Source organism: Lynx rufus, unplaced genomic scaffold (genome assembly GCF_022079265.1).
Source record: "Lynx rufus isolate CCGP_SWC_20201006 ecotype Redwood Valley unplaced genomic scaffold, mLynRuf1.p SCAF_4, whole genome shotgun sequence".
NCBI lineage: Eukaryota > Metazoa > Chordata > Mammalia > Carnivora > Felidae > Lynx > Lynx rufus.
In genome coordinates, this window is record NW_025814856.1 from 114,907,031 (window position 1) to 114,923,549 (window position 16,519).

The window sequence follows — 16,519 nt, forward strand, 5'->3', positions numbered from 1 at the left end:
CAGCAGTAGTCCTAGATTTAAAAAAAAAAAATTTTTTTTTAAGTTATTTGAGCCTTGAATAAAAATGAGTATGTTGGTTGTGGTGGTGGAGGTATTGTTCTTTTAATTATCTTTCTGAATGTACCCAGAGGCTAATAGATAAAGATAAACTAAATGAAAATATATGAGCATATGGATCATCCGGTGCAAAGTCAGAGAGTCATGAGAGTCTTCACATAAAAGCTTTTTCAGTAAACATGGCTATTGGATATATTATTGACCTTGGCTGCTTTCGTATACCTTGTTGACTAATAAAGTTATCAGCATTGAACTGACCCAGCAGACTTGTAAGAGCTATCCCACGGAGGTGATATAGCTGGGTTATTAAGCCTGAAAAAGAGAGGGGAGGCAGGAAGGTGACATTACTCAGAACAAATTCTGTGAAACCACAGCCCCTAGTCAGATTTGCTTAATTTGTAACCATAAAACAGCTAGAGTCAGGTCTATTCTCACTGAAAACTCAGTTTATGAAAAAAAATTATTTTAAAATATGAATCTAATAATTTTAGAAAAACTCAAGCACATAAATTTCATACATGTTTTCTGTTTTAATACGAACAATTTTTCATTTCAGATATGTCCCTTCCATCACTTGGGTAAGTATAAAGAATATGAAGAGTAAGTGGCCTATGTTGTTTGATCTCACCGTAGGTGATTGAAGCTAAAGAAAATGAAGAAAAAATCAACGAGGCCCGAGAATGTTACAGACCAGTGGCAGCGAGAGCGTCTCTTCTTTATTTTGTTATTAATGACCTCAGAAAAATTAACCCCATCTACCAATTCTCTTTGAAGGTACGCTGAATAGGCTAAGAAAAAATTTCAGTTTCATGAGTTCAACTTGTTTCTGGAAGTTTGGAATTTACTTTTAAGCAATTGGTATATATCCAGTAAGGAGTCCTGAGGATCTAGCCAGCAAAAAAAAAAAAAGAAAAAGAAAAAGAAATTCTCATTTTCTCTGGAGCTTTTATTTATAATTTTTAATAAGGCTCTGAGATAATTATGTGGCATCATAATACATTTGGTTTTGTTCTTAAACAGAGTCTTGAGTTTATTATATATAAGGGAATTCTCCTTGAGACTCCTATACTTTTTTTGTAAAGCCATAAGTGTCTTGTAAAAAGATTACCCATATTATTTTGGTATAGTGGGAGAAAGAGTGAGAGCAACTATTCATTAAGTCCCTCTGTTACATGCAAGACATTTTTATACCTTGGTTCATTCTTAGGCTTAAAACATCTCAATAAAGTATTTTATCCCTATTTTTTTTTAAAAAACTAACATTTTGAAATAAATTGCTCTGTAATTCACATCATAATTATAAGAGGCAGGATTTGAACTCATGACTATGATCCCAAAGGCCATGCTCTTTACTTTGCATCATTGTACTTCTGGGCAGTATTCATTCATGCTGTCGCTCAGTTTCTAAACAAATAGCTATTGAGATCAATCAGGCCAGATGTTGTGCTGGTTACTCAGTGTACAGTTTTGAAAAAAACAAATATATGGGGTGGGGGGGCGTGTGTGTGTGTGTGTGTGTGTGTGTGTGTGTGTGTAAAAGTGATAAGTACAATGAGAGAGAATAGTAAAGATGGAAGTGCTGTTTTACTCTTGGTTCAGGGAAGGCCTCTCAGAAGAAGTGACATTAGAGTTGATTCCTATAGAGTTTAGCCATGTATGAAATGTTTGCCGAAAACAAGGATGTGTGGGACATGAACGAGTTTGGGATTCCAGGTGGTGAATGAATGTATGTGGCTGGAGGGTAATTAATGAGTAAGGGAGAAGATGACAAGACAGGACTCTAGAGAGGTGGGGAAGTCTAGATCATAGGAGGCCTCGTTGGCCAAATGGGGGATTTTGGATTATAGTTTGTCTGAAAAAAGAAGCCATTGAAAGGTTTGAAGCAGACGTCTGATAGAATGACAAGACTCAAAAGTTAATAGACTTGTCAAATGGTTTGAAGCTAAAATAATCAATCCTTAGAAATGGACTGGATATGGAAAATAAAGAAGAGAAAAAGAGTCAAGAGTAACTAGCAGGTTTTGGTTTAGGTTTAGGTTATGATCTCAGGGTCATGGGATCGAGCCCTGTGTCTGGCTCTACACTGAGCATGGAACCTGCTTAAGATTCTCTCTCTCTGCCCTTCACCCCCTCTCATGCTTGTCCCCCTGCCCCTCACTCACTAAAAAAGGAAGAGAGGGAGGATGGATGAATTGGTAAAGTGAACCCAGCCACAAATAAAAAGAATAATATATTATGCCCAAGTGGAATTTATGCCAGGAATACAAGCTGGTTAAACATTTAAAAAATAACACAAGTCTTCATATTAATAGAACAACAGAGAAAAGCCATATGATCCCTTCAGTGGATGCAGTCAAAGAATCTGACAAACTTCAATATCTGGTTAACGTCTCAATGTGAAAAAGGGCATCTACAAAAATCTACAGCTAGTAATATACTTGATGTTGAAAAACTAAATGCTTTCCCCTAAGATCAGGAATAAGAATGTCTTTTCTCAACACTTCTATTCATTACTGCCCTGCAGGTTATCCCCAGTGCAATAATATAATAAAAGGCACAGACATTTTAAAAGAAGGAGTGTCTTTTTTTCACAAATGACTTAATCATGTGTATAGAAAATCTTCAGAAATCTACCAAAAAAGCTACTAGGACTAAGAAGTGAGTTTTTAGCAAGATGGCAGGATATAAAGGCAATACTCAAAATCCATTGTTTTTATATATGAAGAACAAACAATTGGAAAATAAAATTAATACCTCAGTACTATTTACAACAGCTTCCAAATTCACGAAGCTCTTAGGGATAATTTTAACAAAACAAATACAAGATCTGTGTGCTAAGTGCTGCAAAAACATTGTTGAAACATACCATGGAGAGAGATACCATGTTTGTGGATTAGAACACTCAGTGTTATTAAGATGATCTTTGGTCTTTCCAAATTGATCTGTAGATTCAATTCCATCTCAGCCAAATCCCTGGAGGCTTTTTAAAAATAGAAATTGGCAAGCTGATTCTAAAATTAAAAGGATTTAAAGGAACTAAATAATTTTGAAAAAGAAATTAAAAGGATTTAAAGTAACTAAATAATTTTGAAAAAGAACAACAAATTTACAATACATGATTTCAGGGCTTGTTATAAACTGATATTAATTGGCCTAAAGAAAAATACCCGAGACAATTTAATGAAGAAGGGATAGCTTTGATAACAAATGGTGCTGAGAAAACTCGATACCCACAAAGAATAAAATGAACCTTAAACGTTACATCACATTTCTTACAAAATTAGCTCAAAATGAATAAGCAAAGCTATGAGATTTCTAGGGAAAAAAATGGGAGAAAATCTTTGGGCTTTGGGTTAGGCAAAGATTTATTAGGATACAATAGAAAGGAAAAAACTAATAAATTGAACCTTATCAAATTAAAAATTTATGGTCTTCAAAAGACATTAAGAAGATAAAAAGGTGAGTTACTATTAAAACCTCTTTCCAATGCTTATATCTAACAAACAACTAATCTCAGAATATATAAAGAAGTTGGACAACTCAACTAAACAATGAAAGATTTGAACAGACATGTCCCATACTGAGTCATGAGTATTGCCCATAAGCCCATTTTTAAGTGCTCAGTATTCATCAGAAAAATGCAGCGTAAAAGCAGAAAGAAGTATTGCTAGGTACCAAATAGAATGGCTGCAATTTTACAAGACCGACAGTAACAAGTGTTAGCACAGGTACAGTACTGTGACTCTTTCGCATTGCCAATGAGGATGCAAAGTGGTAAAAACCATTTTGGAAAACAGTTTGGCACTTTCGTATAAAGTTAAACAGAAAGCGATCCCCCATTTTGGCTGCGTGTGGGGGGCTAGCTAGACATCAGGCACTAGTTTCCATCCTTTACCAGTCACTTTAAATTCCCCAGGCTTTCAACATGCTGTTCCACAGAGCAATTGAGCAGGCTGACAAGGTGGAGGACGTGGAGGGCCGCGTCTCAGTCCTGATGGAGAGCATCACCTATGCCATCTTCCTCTACACCAGCCAGGCACTGTTTGAGAAGGACAAGCTCACCTTCCTGTCCCAGATGGCTTTTCAGGTAAGGAAATCAGTCATTTGAAAGCATCCTCAGAACTGAAGTCCTACACCTCTGTTTATTATGTGCTTTACTTGCATTGAAGGGAGGCATGACACCTTTTTTGGAAGCCCTTGGTGGCATGAGGTGAGTTTGAGTTTCCCAGGGTGAGCTTGGACTTGTGACAACCTTTCAGTCTGTCCCAGGGTGTTGGTTTGGGTAGGTATGTGCTGTAAGCCACCACATCAGCGATCACCCTGAAAAACAGAACAACTTCTCCTCACTTCTTAGGTCTTGTGCAGAGCCTCCTGGATGTTACCAGGGAGATTCTTTCTGTTTTGTTTTTGTTTGTTTGTTTGTTTGTTTGTTTGTTTTTAGATAGATAGCACACATCGGGGAGGGGCAGAGGGAGAGGGAGAGGGAATCTTAAGCAGACTCCATACCCAGTGCACAGCCCAAATCGGGACTTAATCTCACGACTGTGAGAACACGACCTGCACCGTAATCAAGAGTTGGATGCTTAACTGACTGAGCCACCCAGATGCCTGGAGATTCTTTAAGATAAGAATTATGAGTCCACATTTGGATGGTCCTAGGATTTTCTCCGTCCCTTTATAGACCAGTGAATGGGTAAATGAGCTGCAGGTTTCACACTGCCACCTTCAGTGAGACCTGCTATCCTTTTATTTATCTATTTTTCAATACGGACTCCAGCAAAAGACTTTTTTAAATAAAGGTGCCCACAATAAGAAGAAAACATCAAGGACTACATGCCTAGATGAAATAAGCATGTTGTCCTATTATTAGTTTGTTTGCTCTATACCTTTTTCTGTCAACCCAGTTCTTGATGAAAGGTCATCGCCTGGTCTGCATTGTGTCCTCCAAAGTGCTTTGTCCAAAGAAGGCATTTTGTAAATACCTGCTGTTAATAATGATAAACTGTTACTTTCAGTATTTTTGGTCATTGTCGATTCCCTTGGGTTATAAATGAATATATAGGTGTAGGTGTTCCATAATGTATGTGATAAACAGGAGCGAGATATTACAAAATTAAATTGTTGTTTGTATACATATTACTCGTTAGCAATAAAAGGCCAAGAATGAGAATACATGAGACATGCATACACACATACGCACATCTATTTAAAACTTTCTCCTTGGAAGCCATAGATAAATTACAGCTTATCTCAAATCCTGACAGTTTCTGTAAATCAAAGCTTCATATATATGGCAATTATTTATTAAAATAAATTGAATTAAGAACAAATCAATTAATCAAATAGTCTTTTAATGTGTTACCACCCATAATGCATTTTGAAAATATCTAGAGTTTTAAAATAGCATAAAACTCAAAATTTTACCAGTTTAACTTTATATGGTGTTAAAATATTTAGGTTGAAATTTGGGAATATTTCAGCCTCCTGCCCCCCTCAGAAATGTTCTTTCTATGGACTTCTTATCAAGTTCCTAATGTAGGTGTCTAAAGTTTATTTCTGTTTATACTGTGCTTGTTTAGTTGTATCTATAAAACAGTAATTTCCAATTTTTCTCAATCTCACATATAAGAAAAATATGTCATCTCATATGTCAAACTTATTAAGTTTATTAGATGTTATTTCTATATCAAGACTAATAATATTAGTTCTACCTTCTATTTAGTAATTTGGTCCATCATCACCTCAGGCTTTTTCAATTTGTTTAACCAGACCTTTTTTTGTTGTTTGTTTTAAAGAAGTCTCTTCAAAAAAAATCTTTTGAAGTTTATTTATTTATATTGAGAGAGACAGAGACAGCGCGTGAGCAGGGGAGGGGCAGAGAGAGAGAGAGAGAGAGAGAGAGAGAGAGAGAGAGAGAAAATCCCTAGCAGGCTCCACGCTGTCAGCACAGACCCCAACGTGGGGCTCGAACTCATGAAACTCTAAGATCATGACCTGAGGCGAAATGAAGAGTCGGACCCTTAACTGAATGAGCCACCCAGGTGCCCCTGTATAACAAATTCTAAGACAAGTTTGAGTTCACAGCAAAAGCATAAATAGGAACAAATATTTCATATATTTTGCTAATACACATGTGTTAAAATTGGAATACACCAGTCTTCATAATGATTTGCTATTAGATTTTCAGTCAGGGTTTTGAGATCATGGACTTAATCTAAGACTTCTTAATTCAGCTTTAGAACAGATACAGACCTATGGAAATCTCAGCAGACTTGGTTCTGTGTATTCAGTCCTATCTGTTAAATGGTGACTACCTCCTGTGCTGTGATTTTGATATAAACTAAGTGACCTTTTTCAATTTTGTGTACCCTAAAGATTTTGTTGAGAAAGAGAGAGATAGACCCTTTTGAATTGGATTTCCTGCTTCGATTCAAAGTTGAACACACTTACTCGAGTCCTCTTGACTTCCTAACCACTCAGTCTTGGAGTGCTCTAAAGGTATGTTAGGAAGACGTTTTGTCACTTTCTAAATCTTATGTCTCAGTTCTCATAAATGTAGAAATGTTTTAGAAGAAGTACAAGTGATATATACTATTTAATTTGTAGAGATATGTAATGTGATCTTTAATCCATCTTTGTATTACTAAATTATAAAGTGATTGATTTCTTACTTGGAAGTGAAGGAACTTTGGCCCTATTTGTGAGTGGGAAAACTAATAAATATGTATAGTCTGCAGGAACTTCGGTAAAAGTCAAGGAACAGAAGGGAACAATTTTGTCAATTTACCTAAAACCAGTTTCTTTCTTTCTTTTTTTTTTTTTTTTTAAGTTTGTTTATTTTTGAGGGAGACAGTGAGGGAGGGGCAGGGAGATAGGAGGACAGAGGATCTGAAGCAGGCTTCACACACCAGGGAGCCCGATGCAGGCCTAGAACTTACAGATCATGACCTGAGCCAAAGTCAGATGCTCAACCAACTGTGCCACCCAGGCGCTCTTCTCTTCTTTATATTTGTCCACTTTTTCCACATAGTTTTGTCAATTACACAACAACACAGTGATTTATTCTCACTGTAAACTGTTTGAGCTGAACAGAATGTTGTCGAGAAAAAAGCAATGGTTATTCATCACCCTCAGTCATCAATCAATCCTTACCTTATTTTTCTCTCACAAGATCCTGTTGTTTAAGAGTTTATTTTGTTTAAAACAAAATATTCTCCTAGACTCAGGGATTCCTTAAAGATGCTCATCATTTGCTAACCTTTGCCACACCCTTTTTCTGAGAAGGAAACATTTCTGTCCATTGGAAATAACCATCATCCCTTATTTTTATAGTATAGTTATGTTTATTTTTAATGGAGTTTTTAAATTATTTAGAATTACGAATTCAAGTCCAATTGTTGATCAGTTAGGGCCTCATTCAAAGGGATGATGGAAGAAAAAAGTTTTACAAAGAATATATTATGGTATGGGAAGAAGACGAAGGGAATCAAACCAGGAATGGGGATGGAAAAAGGAAGAAAAGGAGCTGTTACTGAAACTGTTGTGAAATGAAGTTATGGGAGAGAGCCAACCCCTAGGAGCTGTGGCATTCGGTAGAGGAACACGGCCACTGCCAAACTATGTCACCACAGGGAAAGAGCTGAGGAAGAAATACCCCTGCTTCTCTCTGTCCAGCCCTCTAGTCTCTTGCTAGTGCCTCCTCTTGGCCAAACCCAACCAGACCAGAGAACCAGAGAATTTAGTTCAAATAATCCTTAGTGGTCACCCTCTTAGCAGAGCAGAAAAGGGTGCAGAGTGAATCCGGTGAGGAAATGATGACTATCCAGCACAGCTTGTTCACACAGGATCCAACACATCCGCTAGTCTTTATCTCAAACTGTAAGCTATTTACACCATCCCCATCTGTTCCCCTGTTGTATGACAGGCAGTAGCCCTGATGGAAGAATTTCGAGGCATAGACCGAGATGTGGAAGGATCTGCCAAACAGTGGAGGAAGTGGGCGGAATCCGAGTGTCCAGAAAAAGAGAAGCTACCGCAAGAATGGAAGAAGAAAAGTTTGATACAGAAGCTGATTATTTTGAGAGCGGTGCGCCCTGACAGAATGACATATGCTCTCAGGTGGGGCAGTTAGCATTTTTGGAAATTCAAGTTAACTTCGAGGACACCTGGTCTTAGGGGCTGGAGTATCTGGTGGAGGCATTTATGGTCCATATTGATGAGAAATGATTCTGCTGAAAATGTGATATTGTAATCACTACTATTGTTGAAACTCACTGAACACTAAACTAGGCTAGTCTCTAGTCAGACTGAGCCCATCTTGCCTGAAAACCTGACTTGTGATATTAGGAGGGGAGACAGGGAACCACTGGAAATATTCTAGCAAGAGAGATGGGTGTCATCAGAGTTCAGAGGCCAGGGGCATGCATTATTCCAGTGGGACTTCCACTGTCTTTATTTAGTGGTGGCGTTTGGGCTCTGAAGATTTTGCCCATCAAACAAAAAGGATTTCTTTCATGGAGACGCTAATAGTCTTATAACTTTACTACCGGTGCAATTTAAAGCAGGAACCCTGTCTACATATTCGTCCGTGTGTCCTCTCTCTTTGCCCTCTCAACTTCTAACTGGTAATATGCTGCTTAGTTCGCGCAAGTCACGTTCGCCTCTGAATTTACCAGAGTTCTCACCTTCCTTCCTCACAACGGCATTCCCGCACCTCAGGTTTTTCTCCTCCACTTTGTTCAGCTAATTTCCCCTTTGCAGAAGCCTCTGCATACCCTACTTTACAAGTTAATTCTGCTTAGTAGTAGTACTTACTTTCTGCTAAATCTGATGCTGCTGGAAAATAATCCCTGCTTAATTGAGCTTCCCTGTGTTAGAAACACCCCAAAAAGCATTTGTATATTCATGAGAAGCCCAGCAGGCCGGAAAATTGCACTGTGGCAAATCTAATGAACTGTTAATAAGTAATGGGGGATCTGGCAGGAGATTTGGGGGATACAAAGCCACAGGCAGGCAGCTGGTGGTACTCAGAGGGGGGTCTCTGTAGCCCCCAAAATGGAACGTAGTCTTCTGATTTTCAGAGCTTCTAAAGCAGGGAGGGATTTCACTGACACTAATGCATTAGAAATCTAGCTGGATTTATATCGTTGTGTAAAAACATCCCATGTAACGAACATGGTTAGCGTCCTTCCTGTGCCTATGATTTAAGCTGATCCAAGTTGTAGCCCTTTTCAAGGTCATGAGCATTGATCGTGTCTTTTGCATTATTCTTTTTTATAGGAATTTCGTGGAGGAAAAACTGGGTACAAAATATGTGGGGAGGACCAGATTGGACTTAGTTAAAGCATTTGAAGAAAGCAGCCCAGCCACTCCAGTTTTCTTCATTCTGTCTCCAGGGGTGGACGCCCTTAAAGACCTAGAGATCCTTGGTGAGGGGCCAGGAGGCTTGCCTTCCCACCCTCCCCCTTGCCCACAGCCCGCCTGACCTTCTCTCCGTTCACAGTTACCTTAGTTTCTTCCTCTCACTCTCTCTCTCTTTCTTTCCTTTTTCATTTGTTGGAGATTGAGTACATGGAAAATGTAAGGCTAATAACACTGTAGTCTGAAGAAATGCTCAAACGGAACATTCCTCTGGTTGGCATAATGCAAGTTTCCTTTGTACTGTTTTCCACCTTTTGACTATATAAGGGCCAGAGGGCAATTTTCTCCATGCTCGTGTAATCTTGTGCCCCCTGTGACTAAATAGTGGTCATTAGAGCGAGCCTATTCGATTGTGCAAGGCACTGTCGCTTTGTGCTCTGGATTACTATTCCCCACAGCCCGCGCCGAGAGTACCAGGTTAATAGAGCTGTGACCTGACTGTGCTCGATTCAAGCATGGCCACAAGGTGAGAGGCTCCTGCATTTACCCAATGAGCCAATTTGTTCAAAAAATGATGTGATATCTACCACATGTTGCTCCTTTTTATGAAGGAAATGCTTTTCTACTCCTGCAAGAGTTAATAAAGCTCAGTAACAATACTTGCCATCTATCAAAATGTCAAAAGCTTCATTACCATAAAACCAGAGGAACTTATTTCCACAGGCTTAGCTAAGGCTCATAAGGAGGCAGCTGTTGAGAGCTCAAAATGCTGCTTGTTGAAACGACCGAAGTTTAGTTTGGCTTCTTTAGGAGAGTGACCTAGAAGGTGGCAGCAGTCACCACAGACAGACCCTGGGCCTCAGAATTCCACACCCTTCTCATCTGTCCTTGATTCACTCTTCCCCTCACCGTGTTGTGCCCTCTCACAGGCAAAAGACTGGGGTTTACGATAGACTCGGGAAAATTCCACAACGTGTCTTTAGGACAAGGCCAGGAGACGGTGGCAGAAAAGGCACTGGAGAAAGCTTCCAAAGGAGGACACTGGGTCCTACTCCAAGTGAGTATTCCCTCTTCTCGGACAATGCTGGGACTGAACACGGGGGAGGGACAGCGCAGAGTTGTCCTGACCCACAGGAATGAGCCTTCCTCATGCCATCTGGTGATTTGCCAAGTCTTGGGGTTCTCTCAGTGTCCATGACACCTCCACAGGTGATAAGAGACTCTGCTTACAAGGATACCTATCATATTTTGAGGGATTTCCTAGGCATTGTGCTTTAAAATTAAAAATATTACAGGGAATCCTCTTATCCTCTTGACTTACAGATATCTGGAATACTCCAGTAGTGCTTCAGGATGAACAGGCTTGTATAGATTGCCAAGGCCCATGTCCTAAAACCTCACATTTGCGAGTTGCTTTTAAAGTTAACAGAGCATTTTGGGGACGTCTGAGTGGTTCAGTCGGTTAAGTGTCCAACTCTCGATTTCAGCTCAGGTCATGATCTCACGGTTTGTGGGTTCAAGCCCCACGTCAGGCTCTGTGGTAACCTCATGGAGCCTGCTTCAGATTCTCTTTCTCCCTCTCTCTCTCTGCCCCTCCCCCACGTGCTCTCTCTCAAAAATAAACATTAAAAAAAAAAGCGAAGCTGACAGAGCATTTTTGCATTTATTACCTCATACAACTCTGACTCTGCCCCTAAACTGTGTTACATTTCCTTTGTTTGTAAGTTAAGGGGGTTAGAGTAGATAACCCCTTTATCCCTTCTAGTGCTAGCATTACATGGGTCTTTGACTCTAACCCACTGTCCTCCCAGGTGATTCCCTTGGCTGGGGATTCTAGCAAGAACCCAGGAACGAGTGGAGCTCAGGCAAGCTTTAGGGGACACGTGGGAGCCATCCTGACTCCTTCTCCAGCAAGGCATGCCGGCTGTCTCATCCGGTCTGGAAGTAGCCATTTAATTGGCAGCCCAGTGAACCTAAAGTTTCTCATTCATACCAGATCCTTTGCAAGGATACATGATCTCTAATCATTATAGCAAAGCTGCCAGGATCAGTGCTGTCCTCCCATTATGAAGAACAAAAGCATGAGCTTCGGAGTGGTCTGGAGAGCCTCAAGGCCACGCAGCTGCAAAGCGGCAGGGCTGGTATTCAAGTTCAGGTCTGTTTGGTGGCAAGCACCATTTTTTTCTCTGCTAGCTTGTGTGGCCACCCTGGCACAGAGATAGGACACTGGCCTCCCTCAGTGCCTCCAGGATCCAGGGTTGATGGCATTTTAAGTTTCTACTGAAATAAAATTGGATGCACGAAGAAGCTGCCCAGGGTCCAAGCAGAACATAACCCTCCGGGAGAGTAACACCCACTGCTTAGGTGATACTTCAGTAAGGTGACTTGGGGTAGGGGTTACCCTCTGAGGCTCACAAAGTCAGCCAGGTAACGGTGGAGGGTTTATTTTTTCAGAGATGGAAGTTGTTGCTCTGACAGTTGGGTAGATGCTGAGATCTTCCTGCCAAAGTAAGTTCTTTGAGAATTCTCATGTGTCCAGCATCTCAGACTAGGAAGAAACTAGGAGGGGTATGGTCATCCTCAGGAGAATGTAGTATTCAAAGTAAAATGTTTCTGTTATTTTTCTCTCTATGCCAAGTTGCCATTTGCCCCCAAAATTCAAGTTGTAAGTTTTACCATTAAAAAAAAAAAAATCTCAGAAGACCTCGTCTCATGAAGGATCTGCTTTTGGTTATCTGTCCTAGATGTTTGGTTTTTGTTCTTAGTGGTAAACCAGTAATTAAGAATGTAACTTTTTAGCTGTTCCTCTCTGGACATAGAATAATTGGAGAGGAGGGATTGCCCCAGGCTTTGGCCATTCTAATTTCTGGAGGTTTCTAGTATCTCTTTACCATTTAAAAGAGAAGTAGGACTTTGAATAAAGAGGCGACCAGCATGATGAGAACTCATTGTATTGTTTTTAATGTACGTTAAATTGTATCAGCATAGGCACATGATTTGTATGCACATGTTAATAAGCTCTTAACCAAACTCTACACTAGTCAGTTACTGTGATGATATAGAGCCCTTCGAGGGATGTTTAGCTAGCGTTGTATCAGAAGCCCATACTCCAGAGAAAACTATTACATAGGTATCAGGGTGGTAGCTATCTATATCTCAGATGTACACCATATGGTTTGTAAATTGACATAATGGATTTTAAAAATCTATTTTCATGGGCAAAGCAGACGGTTTCCAAGATACATGGATTGGCTAAAAATGTTGCACAGGCGTTGGTGCCCTGGGACAAGCAAGCACAAGAATCCAGCCAATCGCAAAGCCAAGATCCCCACGAATGACTCCCAGGCTGGACTCCAGAGTGTGCCTGTGTTGAGAGGTGGCTCACCTGGTGATGGTTTTCTTCCCTGACCAGAGTCGCTGCCTAGAATATTTTTACATTTGTTTCAAGTAAACTTCTCAAGTAAGGTATTGTTGTAGTCCATGAGATAGAGAATTAGGTCATATTTGAGCTTGCAAAACAGGTTTTATTGTTCTAGTGTTTCTGCTTACTTGTGTGAGTGGCACGGTCAGGTGTGAGAAGTACTCTTGCTGCAATCTAGTAGCAAGCGTGGAAGCCAGGAGTCTCAGAGCCCTGACTTACTGATAAGCTTGTGAAGGTTGCCAGACCACAGTATCACAGAGCAGGTGGCTTCATCAACAGAAATTTAATTTCTTACAGTTCTGCAGGCCAGAAGTCTGAGATCAAGTGGTCAGTAGGGTTGGTTTCTTCTGAGGCCTCTCTCCTCGGTGTGTAGATGGTTGTCTCGTCCCTGTGTCTCCATGTGGTCTTCCCTCTGTGTGTGTCCTCATCACCCCTTCTCATAAGGACACAAGCCATATCGGATTAATTGTTGCATCTAGTCTTAATTACCTCTTTAAAGACCTATTCCAAATACAGACATATTCTGAGGTACTGATGGTTAGGATTTCAACATTTGCCAAAGGAAAATAGCCTAATAATGTGAACAGCTGAATTGGCATACGTCTTTTTACAACAGGACTGTTTTCAAAGAAAGATACCTATTTGACTATTCCATTACCTATTTGCCTTTCTTATTTTTTTGTGGGATTTTTTTTGTAGCTGTTGTAATCTTAAATGTTTTTGTTTGTTGGAAATAATTACATATTCCTGGGGGTGATGTTTCAATCACTCTTTAAGGACTTCTCCAGAGCCAGAGAGCGTGTGAGGGTATGACCTTTATACTTCTCTCACAGCATCAACTACCATGTACTCTGTGGGTATTTAGTATTGGAGGATTGTGAATCACAAAGCGGAAAATCAGGAAGTGATAGTGGTGACATCTGTTTCATGATTTTTGACAGCTCTAGGGTTTAAGAAAAATCATGCTAGGAATCCGCAGAGCATCTTAACAAGGAGTGATTTCTTTTTCAGCTAGCCTTTCACCCCTCACATCCTTTGAGTTCATGTACTAATGAGTAGGAGTTGAATAGAGGAGGTTTGCATCAGAAACATTGAAGTGGGTGATCAGGTACATTGCTAGCTTTTAGTTTTTATACTTTACTAAACTAACCAGATAGGTCTCAATAATTGAGTTTAAACTGTAACAATGAAAATTATCAGGAACTCCATCTCAAAGGTGATTGGTGGGTGTTGGATGTGGGTAAGTGTTGTTGGAAGGAGATTTGGGTTAACAAAAATAACCTATGGTGATTTGGAGCCCTAAATGTGTTCCATGTACAGGTGTATTTTGGTGTTTGGTTTTGTTCCCTAACATGATAATAAAGGAAAAATTAAATCCTTTAATTTAATACATTAAATTTAAATATAGGAAATATATATACATTTATATATAGGAATATGTTGTGATCCCATAATTTAAGTAATATCCTTTAGTTTCACAGGAGTTATGAGCCATACTGTTTTTCAGAATGTCCATTTGGTAGCCAAGTGGCTAGGAACCCTGGAGAAACTCCTTGAACGATTCAGCCAAGGAAGCCACAGAGATTACAGAGTTTTCATGAGTGCCAAATCTGCACCTACACCAAGTGAACACATCATCCCTCAAGGACTCCTGGAAAATTCCATTAAAATTACCAATGAACCCCCCACAGGGATGCTGGCCAATTTGCATGCCGCCCTCTACAACTTTGATCAGGTAAGAAAGCAGAAGCCTGGTCTGACAGTGGTCAGGGTCTTCTCACAAAACCATGGAGCCGTTATCTACTCAGGTGTCTTGTGCAGAGAGATGAAGTGAAATCTCAGAGTGTGTTTTAATCTCTTGAAAGGATCACCTGTCACTGCCTATTCCAGTGGCCAAAAAAAATCTGTGTTTTGCCATAAAACTACAAGCCACATGTTTAAGGAGAGTAAATTACATCCCTTTCTGAGGAACCTACTTATTGAAGACAAACATGGTAGGCTGGTATCTCCTAGCACAGGAAGAGGAAGAGCCATCATTACTCCTGTTAATGTTCTTGAGAGTGACAACAGTAATTACTTAGGAAGGATTTCAGTATAATATTTAATGCTTTAGATCTGGTTTTGATGTGAGTAAACTTAAACCATCTTTTCAGATTATATCCATGTTGCCTTCTTACTTATATCTTTATTTCCATCTAAAATAAATTAATAAATATACTTTGATCATCATTATTCTCCTTGTCCAAATTATCACATCTATCTATTCAAGTCTTTTAAGCAAGTTTCCTTTGTGGTTGTGTCTCTGAGTTCCCATTCCCTCTGATTTCCCACCCTTGGGAAACAGTATTCTTATTCGGAGAAGTAGAATGAATTCCAAAGAGAAAATACATAAGATTTGGTGGTAAATATTAAGCTTCCTGTTAGAAATATTATGATTCTGTATGAAGTATGCTTCACTTTTTCATCAGTATCTTCTGGGCCACCTTAGATTATATTGTTGAAGAATACAGTTAATTACCTAATTAAATAATTAATGTATAGCCTATGTAAACACAGTAGACTGTGTAAACAGAAGGTACTTAAAAAATCTTGTTGAATCTATTATATATATTCAGTATATTTTTTGGTGAATTCTGGCAGGCATGTATTTTTTTTATCTGTCAATTTATAGTTTCTGAACACTTAGGACATTCTCAAGCTCTTTCACAAAGCTAGTACAAAAGAGGATTTTTTGGATATATTTATATAGGATTTATCCAGCCCCCTAGAACAGTTGTCTGTATTTGTGAAAAGTGAGCATTTTATGAACAAATAAGCTTCAGCCCACCTTTTTTTGTTTTTTTGTTTTTTTTGTTTTTTGTTTTAGTAAGGACCTCTCTGACAATCTAATAAAACTAGGGATACTCTTCCCAGGGACATACACATTTAAAAATTTGTTGCATATAATCATAGGAGAATCCTTTCTCCTGTTCTCATTTATTTATTAAAGTATTGGTTCTTTTGACTATTACTTGGAAGGCCACTTAGATTAACTGAAGTTTACATTTACTGGAAAGACTCTTACATACTTCAAGAGGAAATATTTATCTAGTAGTAAAGGACCCTCCAAAATATTAAGACTAAATTTGATCATAAGTGGCAAAAACAAAGATAATCAAAGTTATTCATTTAATGAACTTCCTATCAAACCTGCTATAGCCAAAACCAAACCAACAAAAACTCTAAAGAAAATCTAAAAATTTTAGAATAGTCTTTTATGAATGCTGACCTGTCATGTTAGAAAACAAAATGTGGTTTTACTCACATGATGCAATTCAAGGGTATTCACCTGTACTCCCTGGTCATCTGTGAATAGGTTCCCAGTGCCCTTTAATCAGTTAGAATTATGGTTGGCTACCTATGAAAGAAGTACAAAACAACAGTGGTTTAAAAAAGGTTAAAGTATTTCTGTCACATGAGGATTCTGGAGGTAGGTCATTCAGAGTTAAGTGTGTCACACAAAGTTATCAGTCTAGTTGTTTTACAGTGCACTGTTTCTAGAATGGACTTGCCAGAGTCCCAGGTGGCAGTCCCCATGTCGATGTTCCTGACAGTAGGATAAAAGCCGGAACAAAGAAGATGACCATGGATACGTGTTTGCTTTCTTTTAAGGATGCTTCCTATGAGTTAATACACAGTATT

At 39.2% G+C, this 16,519-nt stretch overlaps 1 protein-coding gene across 1 annotated transcript in view; it reads left to right on the forward strand.

Annotated features, from left to right (window-relative positions):
* DNAH11 (dynein axonemal heavy chain 11) overlaps nucleotides 1-16,519 on the forward strand; it is a 352,793-nt gene that overhangs the window by 308,121 nt on the left and 28,153 nt on the right. Inside the window, exons 68-74 of the mRNA XM_047094654.1 lie at nucleotides 691-831; nucleotides 3,974-4,144; nucleotides 6,433-6,555; nucleotides 7,982-8,175; nucleotides 9,337-9,485; nucleotides 10,347-10,474; nucleotides 14,346-14,573. Of these exons, the coding sequence (XP_046950610.1) occupies nucleotides 691-831; nucleotides 3,974-4,144; nucleotides 6,433-6,555; nucleotides 7,982-8,175; nucleotides 9,337-9,485; nucleotides 10,347-10,474; nucleotides 14,346-14,573 (1,134 nt within the window). The remainder of the gene's footprint in view (nucleotides 1-690; nucleotides 832-3,973; nucleotides 4,145-6,432; nucleotides 6,556-7,981; nucleotides 8,176-9,336; nucleotides 9,486-10,346; nucleotides 10,475-14,345; nucleotides 14,574-16,519) is intronic.